Raw genomic sequence first — 13,992 nt, 5'->3', positions numbered from 1 at the left:
GGGCTTGCTATATGTCACAGTGTGCCAGTTAGTAATCAACATAGTTCACAAAGGAGTTAACTTTTTATTACCAAAACACAACAAAACCATGATCTCCACAGACTTGGCTAAGTGTCAGACCTAAGGAGCACAGCAGCTCATTCCCAGTGGTCTTCCTCCATGAAATCAGTTGCTGAGACTGAAAGTTCCCACCTTCCCACAGCTATTTAAGTCCCCTCCTCCTCTCCAGGGGTTTTTCCAAGCAATCAGAGACTGCGCCTACACACAGCCTATCGCTTTCAGCCCTCTCCTGGTTCTGGGAGACAGGTGGGCAGCGTGTCGCAGGAGAGGGAGATGCTTGTGACTCTTCACCAGCCTGACTCATCTCTGTCTCTTGGCCTCCCTCTTCCCACTCACCTGCTTTATCTTCTGCCGATTCTTGACTTCTCTCTGCCACAGACTCCCCCAGTTCACTAAGCCCTCTTACCCGGTCATCATCTGACACTATCCTCCACAGCCAGCAAGCACAGAAAGCAAATTGGAGGTGTGAGGCTCTCTGTTTTTTCTCCACCAGTGCCAGCCCAGTAACTTACCTGAATGGAATTTTATTCATTCACCTGCATGGAATACCTGGCCACTTATAGCTACCAGGGGACATGTTAAGTACAAAGCTGATTAAAATCCATGTTACGGAAGACATAATCACCACACAGCATTTATTTATTGAATTCCTTATCCATCTCTGACAGTTGTTGTTTTTGTCTTCTTCTTCTCTTATGCAGCAAACAGTGGTTATTCCCATCACCAGCAGATATGAACGCAAATCAAATTGGCATTGACTCGCACAGCATGGTTTCCCTTTTATTTCATAATGTCCCCTGTGCCCAGCCTGACCACCCCAAACCCCACAGTCCCAAATGAACCCCCCCTAGCAATTTTCTTTTCCAAATTATAGCTGCCTCCTCATATCCTCACTTACTCTCTTCTCCAAAACTGCAAGAGACAGCATGCTAAAATTAGATAGTCTGAGGCCTAAAATGCTATTTATTCTCTCTGTTGCACTCTCTCTAGTTGCCTTCAGCATTTTTTCTGCGAGCTTTTTTTCTCTGACCTGAAAAAAGGTTCATCGTTCCAACTACATCCATTAAACAGCAGCTCAAAAAATGATAATTAGCACAGCAATCAGTTGCTGTGGAAGAAAATGAAAATGAAAAACAGGTTGGTGAGTTAAGTGGTGCAGGCTCTAGCGTTTGGGCAAGGCCAAGGTGATCATAGTTCAGAAACAGGTCATGTATATTTCCAGCGTTTTTCTGGCAAATGGAAGTTCTCCTTAAATTAGCAAGCTTCATCCTTGGGCATTTTGCTCTTGCAGTCCCAGTCCCAGTGATTGCTTCTCTTGCTGGTGGCAGGCAGGCACAAACAGCAGATTTATTGGCTGTGAAGGAACTAGAGGGCAAAACAGGTGTTACATCTGCCTTAAGCCCACCTATCCTCTTGCAGCTTTGTCCCAGCAAGTCTTGGCAGTAGAGATCCTTGACGAAGCGGCTGCATTGCCTGCCCTCAAAGAAGTGGGACGCCTCTCATTTTACGGATTATGTTCGCCAGTCGCTTGGCTAAGCCTCCCCTGTTAGGTTCTTCTACATGGAAGGTTCTGGTCAGCAAGTTATAGAAGGAGCCATAGCAAACAGCTACCACTGTGCAGGTCAAGCAAATGACATTATACGGCATGCTGAAGTCTGGCGTCGGCAGGTTCACCAGCAGCGGTTCTGTGTAGAGGCGCACAAAGTAGCTGGAGCCATCCAAGGAAGGAAACCTGGGGAATAGGAAGGAAGAGATCAGCAGAGCTCTAAGGGCTGATTCAGATAATGATGTGTTACCACCCTCGTCTCCAAGCATATCAGATCAGGAGATTAGGCAAGAGTGAAGGAGTGCCACATATTTGAGGGCAGCCTCAAATTGCAAATCACAAATGGAATATTCATGTGAAAGGTTTCGATCCGCAAGTGCTTTTCAAATAAGCAACACCCTGTAGACACTGTGCCACATGAAGAACTCAACTGGTTCTCCGTCTTCTGCAATTCCCTCTATGCAGATTCCCCTGCAAAACTACATGTACATACACACACATTTCCATGCATCCCATACTTGTGGAGAGGTCAAGCCTTCATTGCAATGCAGCATGCGGAAGTCCAATATCTTGCAACTTTGGCCAATGCCTCTGTCTCATGCAACCTTACAACCTTAAACTTACCACAAAACCTTAACACTATTTGATTCCAAAAGTTGCTTACAAAATCAGCACGAACTGAATCACTGCTATTTGGTTTTAAGTTGAAAGTATAACGGCAACTCTGTTTCCAGATTTCCCGCACTTTGAAACCAAGGCTAGATCTACACAGCTATAAAAATGCTCTGCAAAAAACCATTGCAAAGTTCACAACTGAAAATATAATTTGAGTTGTGATTTGAGCTCTACTGTGCCATCTGGTTTCATAATGCATTTATAATGCTATATTTTGACTAATGTAGCTGAGTCCCCAGTGGCAGTCTCCTTTTCTGCAGCAATGAATGTCCAGGGCGGGAAGGGAGATTTTCATTGAGACCACTGTTTGTTGTGAAAGGATTAAACAATACCTTTCCCTCCCTTTCACTGCACTTCAAATCATGATTGCCTCCCCTGCCACAGTTTTGGGGAGAAAAAGAAACAAAACAGACATGCTAGATTAGGAGCGTGATAACCCGTTTCCACCTGGAGAAATTGCACAGCTACTCTGCTGAGTGCTTGATTTGAAGGGGGGGGGGAAGCAATACAATTTTTTAAGTGGGATGGGAGAACAAACTGAACAAGGAAAAATGTGAAGAGGGTGTTTTGTTCATGACATCATGTGGTTGCCCTGTAAAATGCAGATCAGCAAAGCGTGGCTATTTCACAGTAAATGCCAGTGTAGAAGCAGCCAAATAAATAATTTACTTCTTGAACCTGCTCAAAAATTTACATTCAGTTCAGAACTAAATTTCAGATTGACCAAGGTTGTTATTTCTGAAAACAGTTCATGAATATCTATGTTTGCAGAGACTTCTGTCATGTTGGTCTAGCTACAGCCTTTGCTAGGTTAATCTGAAATGTCTGGTAAGAAGCAGTTTCCAATAATCAACTGAACTACAATACCAATCCCACACATCTCATTCCCACCCTTCTCTATAGTCATCAAATGCACTCACAGTGAAGCAAAGAGTGGACTTTGATCTTCATCTTCCTCTTTCATCGCAATGACACTGGGCACTAGGGCACTCAGAACAGATGGGCTACAAACCAAAGAAAAAGAGATTACTTAGAACTTCTGCCCAAGCATGGGGAATCTGTGGCCCTTTAAATGCTGCTGGGCTCCCAGTTTCCATCATCTCCAGCTGCTCATCATACTGGTTGGGGCTGATGGGAGCTGGAGTCCCAACTACATTTGGAGAGCCATATAGGTTTCCCATCCCTTCATGGGTCCCTCTTGGAGGAGAGGGGGTTTATGAACCTGGTCACAAGGGATGCAACACAGACAAACCCAGGGCCGACAAACTCTGATGGCGAGTGGCTTGAGGACAGCCGCAGCCTTACCTCACATAAAACCCATGGTTGGGGTCAGGAGTGTATTCTGTCCACTTCAGCAAGGCTCTCTCAAACTGGATGGTGATCTTTGTGACAGAGTTTGCCGGCAGCTGAATCAGCATTTCCAAGAGATGGGCCCGCTTTCGGTCCTGAGCTGGCTGATAGTGGATGTAACCTAGCACCAAAGACATGCTATCATCGCACACCACTTGGGTCAACATGAATAAATAAAACCCTCCCTTAATGTTTACATAATGCCCTGAGGAACACTCTTAACTTAGGCCTGACTGAGATCACAATATATTTCTCCATTTCCCTTGTTTGGAATACGAGCTCTTACGCACAGAGATCAGTCAAAATACTGTACGTTAAGGCTGTAGTCCCGTATCCGAAGGGCAGGGAACCTTTTTTGGCCAAAGGCAGCATTACCAATAAAAGCTGCATTCCAGTGGTGGATGAGGCCAGATCCATCTACAATCTCTCACAAACACATAGCCATTTCCCATGGGAACAGAGACATATATAATTCATAACCACTCAAGTTTCACCTTCCATTTTCCTTCTGTTGTTTTAACCAAAGTTTCTTTAAAAAGAAAAAGCAGCTCTATAGCACCAGGTCTTTGGCCAAGGCACAGTCTGACCCCCTCCTTCGGTAATCCACAAAGAACTCTAGCCCAATGGTTACCATTAATTTGATTTTGAATTGATCTTAGAATGAATTGATTTTAGAATGCATTTCAATTAATTGATTGTGATTTTATATAAACTGTGTTACTTTAATTGTTGTTAGCCACTCTGAGCCCGGCTTTGGCTGGGGAGGGCGAGATATAAATAAAAAATATTATTATTATTATTATTACATAGGTTAATGATAAACTGCATCAAAAGGGGGGTGGGGATGGGCTTTGGAGCTCAGCAAGCCAAATCACTGAACACATAGAAAAAGCAAATTACTACGGCTAGCCTACATATCCAGTTGTTGAGAAATGCATATGTAATGCCAGATGTACTTAAGAGATGCTCCTTAAGGGGTATAAATATGTATGCATGTCCTTAAGGGGTATAGATATGAAGGCAAAACTTCATGCTTTTCAACTCAGGCCTCCCTTTCTGAATCTGCTCCATTTCCCTGGCATATCAACTTAGAACATGATCCAGTACATATATTGGAACACAGAAAGCTGCCTGCACTGACACACAGAAGCTCTTCACTGCATTGTTGTCTGGGGCTGGTGGAAGTTGCCATCTCAAACATATGGAGGGTATCAGGCTGGGAAATGGTGGCTCCTTCTTACTTGGTTTGTTTTCCTTGCCCTTGGTGATAATGGTCAGCGTGTGGATGTAGAGTCGCAGATACCAGGGCACAGTCTCCAGCAGAAGCACAGGGAAAGCTCGGTATGGGTGTGTGTTATAGATTAGGGTGCTGATTTCTCCTGTCTCGAGGCCATAGCCACTCACATAGCGCTGGGCATGGAACACAGGTACTGCCAGATCCACTGCAGGAAGGAAATGAAACCAGGTTAGGAGTCAAACTCCAGGAGTACCACCAAATGCAAGAATATTATCTCTGGGATAATGTGAGTTCTGAACTAAGACAAGTCTGGTAGCAGTCCCAGCAGAAAAGTAGCTGTACTATTTTTCTGCTGTGACTACCACTAGATGTGTCCCGGTTCATAAATAAACAAGCTTAAATGATGCACAGCACGAGTCTCTCGCATTCAAAGGGTGTCCATTTTCTAGTGCTCTAAGAGAGGACAACACATTAGAGACAGGAAAGCCATTGATAACTCACAGCCATCCTGAGGCCGCTTCCATTTTAGTTGCACGTTGAGGCTGCGAGAGCCATTAAAAAGTCCTGGGTTCAGGAGATCATAGACTGCGTATGTTCGCCTGTCTCCTTGGACGGATGCTTCATGTACAGACAAGGGAGCTGGGGAAACTTCAAGTAACTCTTTCTCCTGGAAACATAAACAAAATAAAGCAAAATCATTATTAGCCATCAAAAAGATAACCAGCCCATCTATGTCATATATTTGTGTATATTCAGCACGTGGGCAGGGTATGTGGGAGAGACTACCTTCAACTGGCCCTAATTCTCTTATTTATTTAAAAACTTTCTGGCCTGTTTTACAGGATAAAAACATCTCTGCAGAGTGCATTACAACATACTTTGAAATGCAGGGGGCGATATCCCACCCTTCCCTGCAAAAGGAGCCCAGGGTGGCAAAGGGCTTAGATTCATTTATTTCAATGGATCTACTCTTGAGTATAACTAACACTGGATATCACCCAGAAAGAAGCAACCTGTGCACCCAGCACAACAACTGAAAAGAAAGCCTATATAAATCTGTACTCACAATTGCAGAGGGTTCCTAATTAGGTGAAGAACCTACATGCTTACGGATGCAGGCATGTAGTTTCTCCTCCCAATCACTGCTAAACACTGGTGTTTGAGGGTATAGCCAGTGGGGTGGGGGGTCCCATTCAATTATCCATGCATTGGATATACACACGGAGATTATCCTAGTAGCCCTCTACTCTCAAGACTCTGTAATATTACTGGAGACACAAAGCACCTAAAAAACTGTAAGCATTTGATTAAATCCTCTCTCGATTATATATATTCCGCTCAGTTACATCTGAGGTTTCCATCAAGCTTTGTTCACCCAGAGAGAGCTCTGAGTAAGGTGGGCATCTCCTAAAGGTCCTGATGTCCTAGTCCTATTGGAAGGTTACTGGGGAAAGGATAGGTTACCTGGCCTTTACTGGAAATGTCAACGTAGACTTTGCTTTGAGATGCCAGTGGGCACGCTTCAGTAAGAGTGCGGGAGAAGATCTTGAAGAGGGACCAATCTGGTGGGAGAATGGCACAAAGGTCATTATTAAGAAGTGAGTAAACCACTGTAACCATAGCAGAGTGGTGATGTGCTGCAGGGCGATTTGCGTTACCTTTCTTTCCATGGCCGCTGGCAAAGGAATCAAAGACAACTGTGAGGGTCTGTCTGAGCTCCCAGGACATGCTCAAGCAGGAGGCATCCTGAGAGAGAAGGAAAAGCATCAGAAATGGCAGGCTTCAAGCAGGAGCAAGGGCAGCTCTAAGGCAGGCATCCCCAAACTTGGCCCTCCAGCTGTTTTGGGACTACAATTCCCATCAACCCTGACCACTGGTCCTGTTAGCTAGGGATGATGAGAGTTGTAATCCCAAAACATCTGGAGGGCTGAGTTTGGGGATGCTTGCTCTAAGGTAAGGCTTGTGAAATGTGATCATAGGTTTTGGCAGATCATAGGTGATTGGGGATGCTGTCTCCAGCTCTTTCCACCAATTTATGACACAGCACCAAATCCTTCAAGGACTCACCCTGCAAATGGGGCGGATGTGCACAGCTTGGGAGTGGTAACTGCTGTGGAACAAGCGTTCAGCCTTCAGCAGAACAGCCAGGCCAGCCTAGGAAGAAAAAAGAAAATACGGCTGAACGTTTGCTCCGTAGTATAGAACATGATCACTGCAGATGGTGACAGGAGTCACGAAATTAAAAGACGCCTGCTTCTTGGGAGAAAAGCAATGACAAACCTAGACAGCATCCTAAAAAGCAGAGACATCACCTTGTCAACAAAGTACCGTATTTTTCGCTCTATAACACGCACCTGACCATAACACGCACATCGTTTTTAGAGGAGGAAAACAAGGGAAAAAACATTCTGAATGAAACAGTGGATGTATCATTTTTGTGCTTCATGCTGTGGCTACAGACATGTGATCTGATGGTGAATTTGGGCCAACCCAATGCAAAAATCCTGAGAATCCCTGTGCATCCATGGTTTGTAACCACGTTTTTGCACCATTGCAGCCCCAGGCAACAGTGGGTGCGTGATTTTGGGGGGGCAGGCTGTAGCCATGGACATGCTATGTGCTCTGATGGTGAATTTGGGCTGACCCAATGCAAAGATCCTGAGGATCCATGTGGATCCATGGTTTGTAACCACGTTTTTGCACCATTGCAGCCCCAGGCAACAGTGGGTATGTGATTTGGGGGGGGGCAGGCTGTAGCCATGGACATGCTATGTGATCTGATGGTGAATTTGGGGTGACCCAATGCCAAAATCCTGAGAATTCCTGTGGATCCATGGTTTGTAACCACGTTTTTGCACCACTGCAGCCCCAGGCAACAGTGGGTGCGTGATTTTGGGGGGGCAGGCTGTAGCCATGGACATGCTATGTGCTCTGATGGTGAATTTGGGCTGACCCAATGCAAAGATCCTGAGGATCCATGGTTTGTAACCACGTTTTTGCACCATTGCAGCCCCAGGCAACAGTGGGTATGTGATTTGGGGGGGGGGGGGCAGGCTGTAGCCATGGACATGCTATGTGATCTGATGGTGAATTTGGGGTGACCCAATGCCAAAATCCTGAGAATTCCTGTGGATCCATGCTTTTTAACCACATTTTTGCACCATTGCAGCCCCAGGCAACAGTGGGTGCGTGATTTTGGGGGGCAGGCTGTAGCCATGGACATGCTATGTGCTCTGATGGTGAATTTGGGCTGACCCAATGCAAAGATCCTGAGGATCCATGTGGATCCATGCTTTTTAACCACATTTTTGCACCATTGCAGCCCCAGGCAATAGTGGGTGCGTGATTTTTTTGGTGCAGGCTGTAGCCATGGACATGCTATGTGATCTGATGGTGAGTTTGGGGTGACCCAATGCAAAGATCCTGAGGATCCATGCTTTGTAACCACATTTTAAGTGGGGAGCGAAGGAAAAACAAAGAAGGGACATTAGAGGGGTGTGCAGAGAAGCAGCTGGCTAAGAATGCAGGAGAGGGATTTAACGGGAGGGAGGAAAGAAAGGCAAAAGTTTCCCCCCACCCAAGCCAGCCATCTCTCTCTCTCTCTCTCTCTCTCTCTCTCTCTCTCTCTCTCCCCCCTCTCTCTCTCTCCCTCCCCCTCCCCCCTCTCTCTCTCCCTTCCCCCCTCTCTCTCCCCCAGCAGCACCGGAGCTTGCCTGGAGGGGAGGGGCTTTCCCTGCTCTTTGTTCCGTTTCAGCAAACAGCAACGAAACAGAGGAGGGTGGGCAGTAAGACCCTGAGGCAGAATGCAGGAAAGCAGCCGCTTCCTCTTTTCAGGTTTCGCTTCTCCGTGCAGCGTGCAGCGCCGCGATTTGATTTTTGCATGATTTTTCGGCTCCAGGGACCACACATTCGCTCTATAACACGCACAGACATTTCCCCTTCCTTTTTAGAAGAAAAAATAATCTGCGTGTTATAGAAGGAAAAATACGGTATAGTTAAAGCTATGGTTTTCCCAGTAGTGATGTATGGAAGTGAGAGCTGGACCATAAAGAAGGCTGATCGCCGAAGAATTGATGCTTTTGAATGATGGTGCTGGAGGAGACTCTTGAGAGTCCCATGGACTGCAAGAAGATCAAACCTATCCATTCTTAAGGAAATCAGCCCTGAGTGCTGTCCTTCACTAGAAGGACAGATCATGAAGCTAAGGCTCCAAGACTTTGGCCACCTCATGAGAAAAGAAGACTCCCTGGAAAAGACCCTGATGCTGGGAAACATGGAGGGCACAAGGAGAAGGGGACGACAGAGGACAAGATGGTTGGACAGTGTTCTCGAAGCTACCAACATGAATTTGACCAAACTGCGGGAGGCAGTGGAAGACAGGAGTGCCTGGCGTGCTCTGTTCCATGGGGTCACGAAAAGTGGGACAGGACTAAACAACAATAGCTAGAAACAAGCCCAAGCACCATGCAACAGTCGTACGTAGTTCGCTCTCCTCTAGAGTACTTGCTCCAATTGAGAACAAGTCCCCAAAGCTTCAGATGTGCAAGCTTTGGGGGAGGCCTAGGATGAGGGAATCCAGAGCAATGACACATGTTGGTTCAAGGCTCCACCTGCATGAGCACAGGAATGTGTCTCACCTTTGAGCTGCATGGCAGCAGCTTCTTCCAGGGTGTGAGGTTCTCAGTGCAGACAACTTCACGGGGAAGGACGGCATATCGTAGGAAATGGTGGTCTGTAACTGGAGGAGGGAGAGGAAGGGTTAGAACATGTGGCCCTCCTCCTCTTGATGTTGGTGAAATTTCCATCAGCCCCAGCGAGCATAGTGAATTCCAGGAAATGATTGGGTGCCCATTGGTGGTATATAAAATTTAAAATAAAATCAAATGCTCTCAATATGATGATGGAAGTCAGCTTCTAGAAATCACCTGCCTTCAGATCCTGCCTTCAGATCTTGCCTCCACCATGAATTCACTAGCTGGCCTTAAGAAAAGCAGGCATCTGACATAAAGGGTACTACTAGATTGAATTCCTTTAAGGATTACTGAGGTCACATGCATGGAATACTTGGAACTACTGTAGAGCGTGAGACTCTTAATCTCAGGGATGTGAGTTTGAGCCACACGTCAGGCAAGAGATTCCTGCTTTGCAGGGGTTGGACTAGATGACCCTCATGGTCCCTTCTAACTCTACAATTCTTTGATTCTACTATTAAAAGCTAGGTATTATAATCACACAAACCACTTATTTATTGATTTATTGTCTGTGCTATCCTAATGGTTCAAAGTAATATAAACAAAACAGTCAAAGAGAATCAATAAACACATTTAAAAACTAAGTCAAAACCTATGGCATTGGCCCAATTCCAATTAATTCTTATTACCCAGTCAGCCCGAACAATCCTTACAATGCTCTCAAGAAACACAGATCAATTACAAAACCAGCAACCCTAATCAGGATAACGAACAAGAAGATGGGCAGATGTTCCAAAAATGTTGAGCCTTTCAGCACCCCCAAAACTTTCTGAAAATCTTATGCCAGAATACATTTGTTAATTTTTAAGCTGCCACAAGATATTTGGGTGTTTCTATGAAGTTCCGGTCTCCCTTTAATTTCACCAACTAATACATGCCAACAACACAAGGATTCCCACTTGTACAATGTGACTTTTATAATAATTTATTATTTATACCCCGCCCATCTGGCTGGGCCCCCCTCAGCCACTCTGGGCGGCTTTTTCTTTCTCCTTCCTCTGCATGCACCCTGCACTCTCACCAAATCTGTGCCAGAGGATTTGGGAACCCAGAGAAAATATTTAGGGGGTGCACAGGGGATGGGGGGGGATATCATTGCACTGATGGGACAACTTAAGTGCTACTCTAGACACAACTCTTTGTCATTTAAGTATTTAGAACAAGCTGCAATTCAGCAGTGCCCCTTCTTGCAAAACAAACCCTTCCAGGCCAGAATAGCCCAATCTCTTACCATTTGCCAATCCCAGAGGTTTGAAGGATGCTGTTGGAACGACAGTGTTGGTGGAATCAATGAAGTTCAGAGAGGCACAGAATATTCCTGAGAGGATGTTGCTGAGATCTTTCCAAGCTTTGTCAACGCTGAAGATGAAAAATATACACATTTACTGTGAATGATTTGCCTGAAACTTGCAAGATGCCATTTGGAAAGCAAATGTGTTTTCAAGTCATAGACCGTGTTTGCAGTTGTACATCACTTCAGGTGCCATTCTAGTGGAAGGTGCTTTCTATAAAATTCAAAAATAAAATAAAATAATGAATAGCTCGGGCTTTGCTTCAGTACTACATTAACATGGCAGCGCTAGTACAGTGGTACCTCAGGTTACAAACGTTTCGGGTTGCAAACACTTTGGGTTATAAACTCTGCTAACCTGGAAGTAGTACCTCGGGTTGAGAGCTTTGCCCCAGGGTGAGAACAGAAATCGCACAGCAGCAGCGGGAGGCCCCATTAGCAAAAGTGTGCCTCAGGTTAAGAATGGTTTCGGGTTAAGAACGGACCTCCAGAATTAATTAAGTTCGTAACCCAAGGTATACTACTGTATATGGAAATGAGCCATGTTCACAACCCACAGCTGAAAGCACCATCTAGCACCTGATGACCTACTCCAGGAATGGGAACCTTTTCTAGGACAAGAACTGCATTCCCTTCTGGGGGCCACATACTTGTGGGTGGGGCCAGAGGCAAAAGTGGACAGAGAAATGAACACACATTTTACCTTTGCATTGTGGGAAACTTTCTACACACACCACTGTTTCCTTCATCCAAGCAAGCAAGAGGTATTATCAGACTCCAAGAGCACATTCCAGTCTGGCAAAAAGCACTCAAAGAGGCTGTGAATCAGGGACTGTGAGGGGTATGGCCTGAAAATTGGCTGTTTTGCACAGAGAGTCCTGAGACCCAGACAGAGAAGCTTAGTGGGCTACAATTGGCACCCCAGGGTCCACCACCCAATGCCTATTGTGATGAAACAGCAAGGGAGAAGAACTATGGCCCTTCTAGAGGCTACCACTGATTTAAGTGTTGGGATGTCCCACTGGGCCTTGGCAGCCTTTGGCAAAATCGTTCAATGCAAAGGAAAGACCCAAGAGACATCAGAATTTGAAGGTGAAGGAACAACGTCTGCTCATTTAAACCATATGATTGCCTTCATGGAATGGACCTTTGAAATTTATCTTGTTTATGCACTTATGCCATGAGGAAGCGGGCAGGCGAGAAAAGCAGAGTGCAACAGCCTTCTTATGATTTACCGGAGAGCCCTTCAACCAAGTAAAATCAGCTCAGGCTTACTTACTCAGAGACAGACTCCTGAAACCAAACCCAGAGCTCAGCCCCAGCCGGAGCTTGCAAGTAAGGCTGTCCCCAGCTCCGTGTCCGCCAGAAGCCCTGAGTGAGGGAGAGATGCAATTCGCGCACCGAGTACTTGGAAATGAGCTGGCCAAGGGCTTTGGGGAATAGCCGGTAATGAGAGACTGTAGGGAGCAGGGGAAAAAATAGGAGCATTACAACAGCATATCTTCACATCAACCTCTCCACCTGCCCAACTCCCCAATTCACTTTCCCTTCTCCTGCTCCATTGAAGAGGAATGCTGCTGCAAGTTCTGCTTGCACCCATGCAAGTCACCCAGTAATAATAATAATAATTTATTATTTATACCCCGCCCATCTGGCTGGGCCTCCCCAGCCACTCTGGGCGGCTTCCATAAAAACCAAAAATACAGTAAAATATCACACGTTAAAAACTTCCCTGAACAGGGCTGCCTTAAGATGTCTTCTGAATGTCAGGTAGTTGTTTATCGCTTTGACATCTGCTGGAAGGGCGTTCCACAGGGTGGGCGCCACTACCCAGAAGGCCCTCTGCCTGGTTCCCTGTAGCTTCGCTTCTCGCAATGAGGGAACCGCCAGAAGGCCCTCGGCGCTGGACCTCAGCGTCCGGGCAGTAAGTAGCCTATCCCTCAGTCTATTATTGACCAGGGTTCCTTGACCCTTTGCTGCACTCATTTTTCCATTTGATACCTCAGGCCTTTTATGCTTTCCCAGTGAGACTGGCTTGTACCCCTGGCAGTTCAGAGTCCCCACCGCTCCCCAATGGCTACTAGACATGATCCTCTCTACCCCCGCAGTTGGTGGCAGCAGTGCTTCCAGATACCAGTTGCTGGAAAACATGGGAGGGGTGAGTACTCTTGCATTCATGTGCTAGAATCCCAGAATGGTAGAGTTAGAAAGGAACCCAAGAGTCCAACCCACCTGCAGTGAAAGAACCTCGACTATAAAGCACCCAGAACAGAATGCATTCATTCATTCATTCATCCATCCCCCAAAGGGAAAAGGCATCAGGTGTGTGAGGGGAGAACCTTTGGCTCTCCAGCTGTTGTGGAACTACAACTCCCATCACCTCTCGCCACTAGCCATGCTTGCTGGGGCTGATGGGAATTGTAATCCACCCACCCACCCACCCACCCACCCACCTACCTGGCGCAGGAGAAGCCCTGTCTCCGGGGTTCACAAGGACCCCCTTTCCAGATAATTCTTCGCTTCTCCCCCAAAAACCCCCTCTGTTGCGACAGGCCCCGCCCCTTACCGCCCTCCCGCTGCAAGTCGGAATGCCAGCGCGTCCGGAACTGGAAGGTGGCGGCCACGTCCCCCGATGGGAGCGGGCTGAGCAGCAGCTCTTCCCGCAGGGAGTCCCGCGGCTGTTCCGCCCCGCTCGTCGCCAAGAAGAGCAGCAGCAGCAGCAGCGGCCCGAGTCGCTCCATCCCTCCGCTGCGCTCGCGGCAAAGCGGAGCAGCTCCGCCCACTGCCCCGGGCGCGTGTTAGCCAATGGGGAGCGGAGAAAGGAGGTTCCATGGAACCCCGCCTCCATTTACCCTGTGAGCCAATGGAGACTTTTCAGGAAGGGACAGAGACGAGGCTAGAGCGGCACTTCCCGTGGCCTTGTTCGGGAATGTGCTTCCGGGTCGGAGGCAAGGGTTCCGGAAGGAGCCTGCAGGGGCAGGTTTACTGCTGTGGCTGCGATTGGGCGCCCCACGTGCCCAGACAGAGGCAGAAGGTAATAGGAGTAGCAGCAGGAGGAGGGAGAGCCGACATGCACTTTGTA

The 13,992-nt window shown here is 46.9% G+C and overlaps 1 protein-coding gene across 1 annotated transcript; it reads right to left on the bottom strand.

The window, feature by feature from the left end:
* Window positions 1–681: 681 nt before the first annotated feature.
* On the bottom strand, window positions 682–13,791 carry PIGT (phosphatidylinositol glycan anchor biosynthesis class T). Its single transcript, XM_083746240.1, has 12 exons — window positions 13,477–13,791; window positions 12,190–12,367; window positions 10,851–10,978; window positions 9,506–9,606; window positions 6,936–7,022; window positions 6,527–6,614; window positions 6,333–6,430; window positions 5,370–5,535; window positions 4,873–5,073; window positions 3,587–3,752; window positions 3,202–3,285; window positions 682–1,792 (listed from the first exon to the last, which is right to left on the bottom strand). Exons 1-12 carry the CDS (start codon window positions 13,649–13,651, stop codon window positions 1,540–1,542), a joined length of 1,725 nt encoding a protein of 574 aa, XP_083602366.1. The 5' UTR covers window positions 13,652–13,791; the 3' UTR covers window positions 682–1,539.
* Between the last annotated feature and the right edge of the window lie 201 nt (window positions 13,792–13,992).

The sequence above is a fragment of the Podarcis gaigeae genome (genome assembly GCF_964106915.1).
Source record: "Podarcis gaigeae genome assembly, chromosome: 6".
Taxonomy (NCBI): domain Eukaryota; kingdom Metazoa; phylum Chordata; class Lepidosauria; order Squamata; family Lacertidae; genus Podarcis; species Podarcis gaigeae.
Note: the sequence above shows the minus strand (reverse complement) of the source record. Positions and strands in the feature narration are given on the sequence as shown.

Coding starts and splice junctions, on each gene's coding strand:
- PIGT (XM_083746240.1), bottom strand. CDS start 13,651: ATGGAGCGACTCGGGCCGCTGCTGCTGCTGCTGCTCTTCTTGGCGACG. Junction 12,368..13,476: donor CGACTTGCAGCGGGAGGGCG/GTAAGGGGCGGG, acceptor TGCTCCCTACAG/TCTCTCATTACCGGCTATTC. Junction 9,607..10,850: donor ACCTCTGGGATTGGCAAATG/GTAAGAGATTGG, acceptor TCCCTCCTCCAG/TTACAGACCACCATTTCCTA.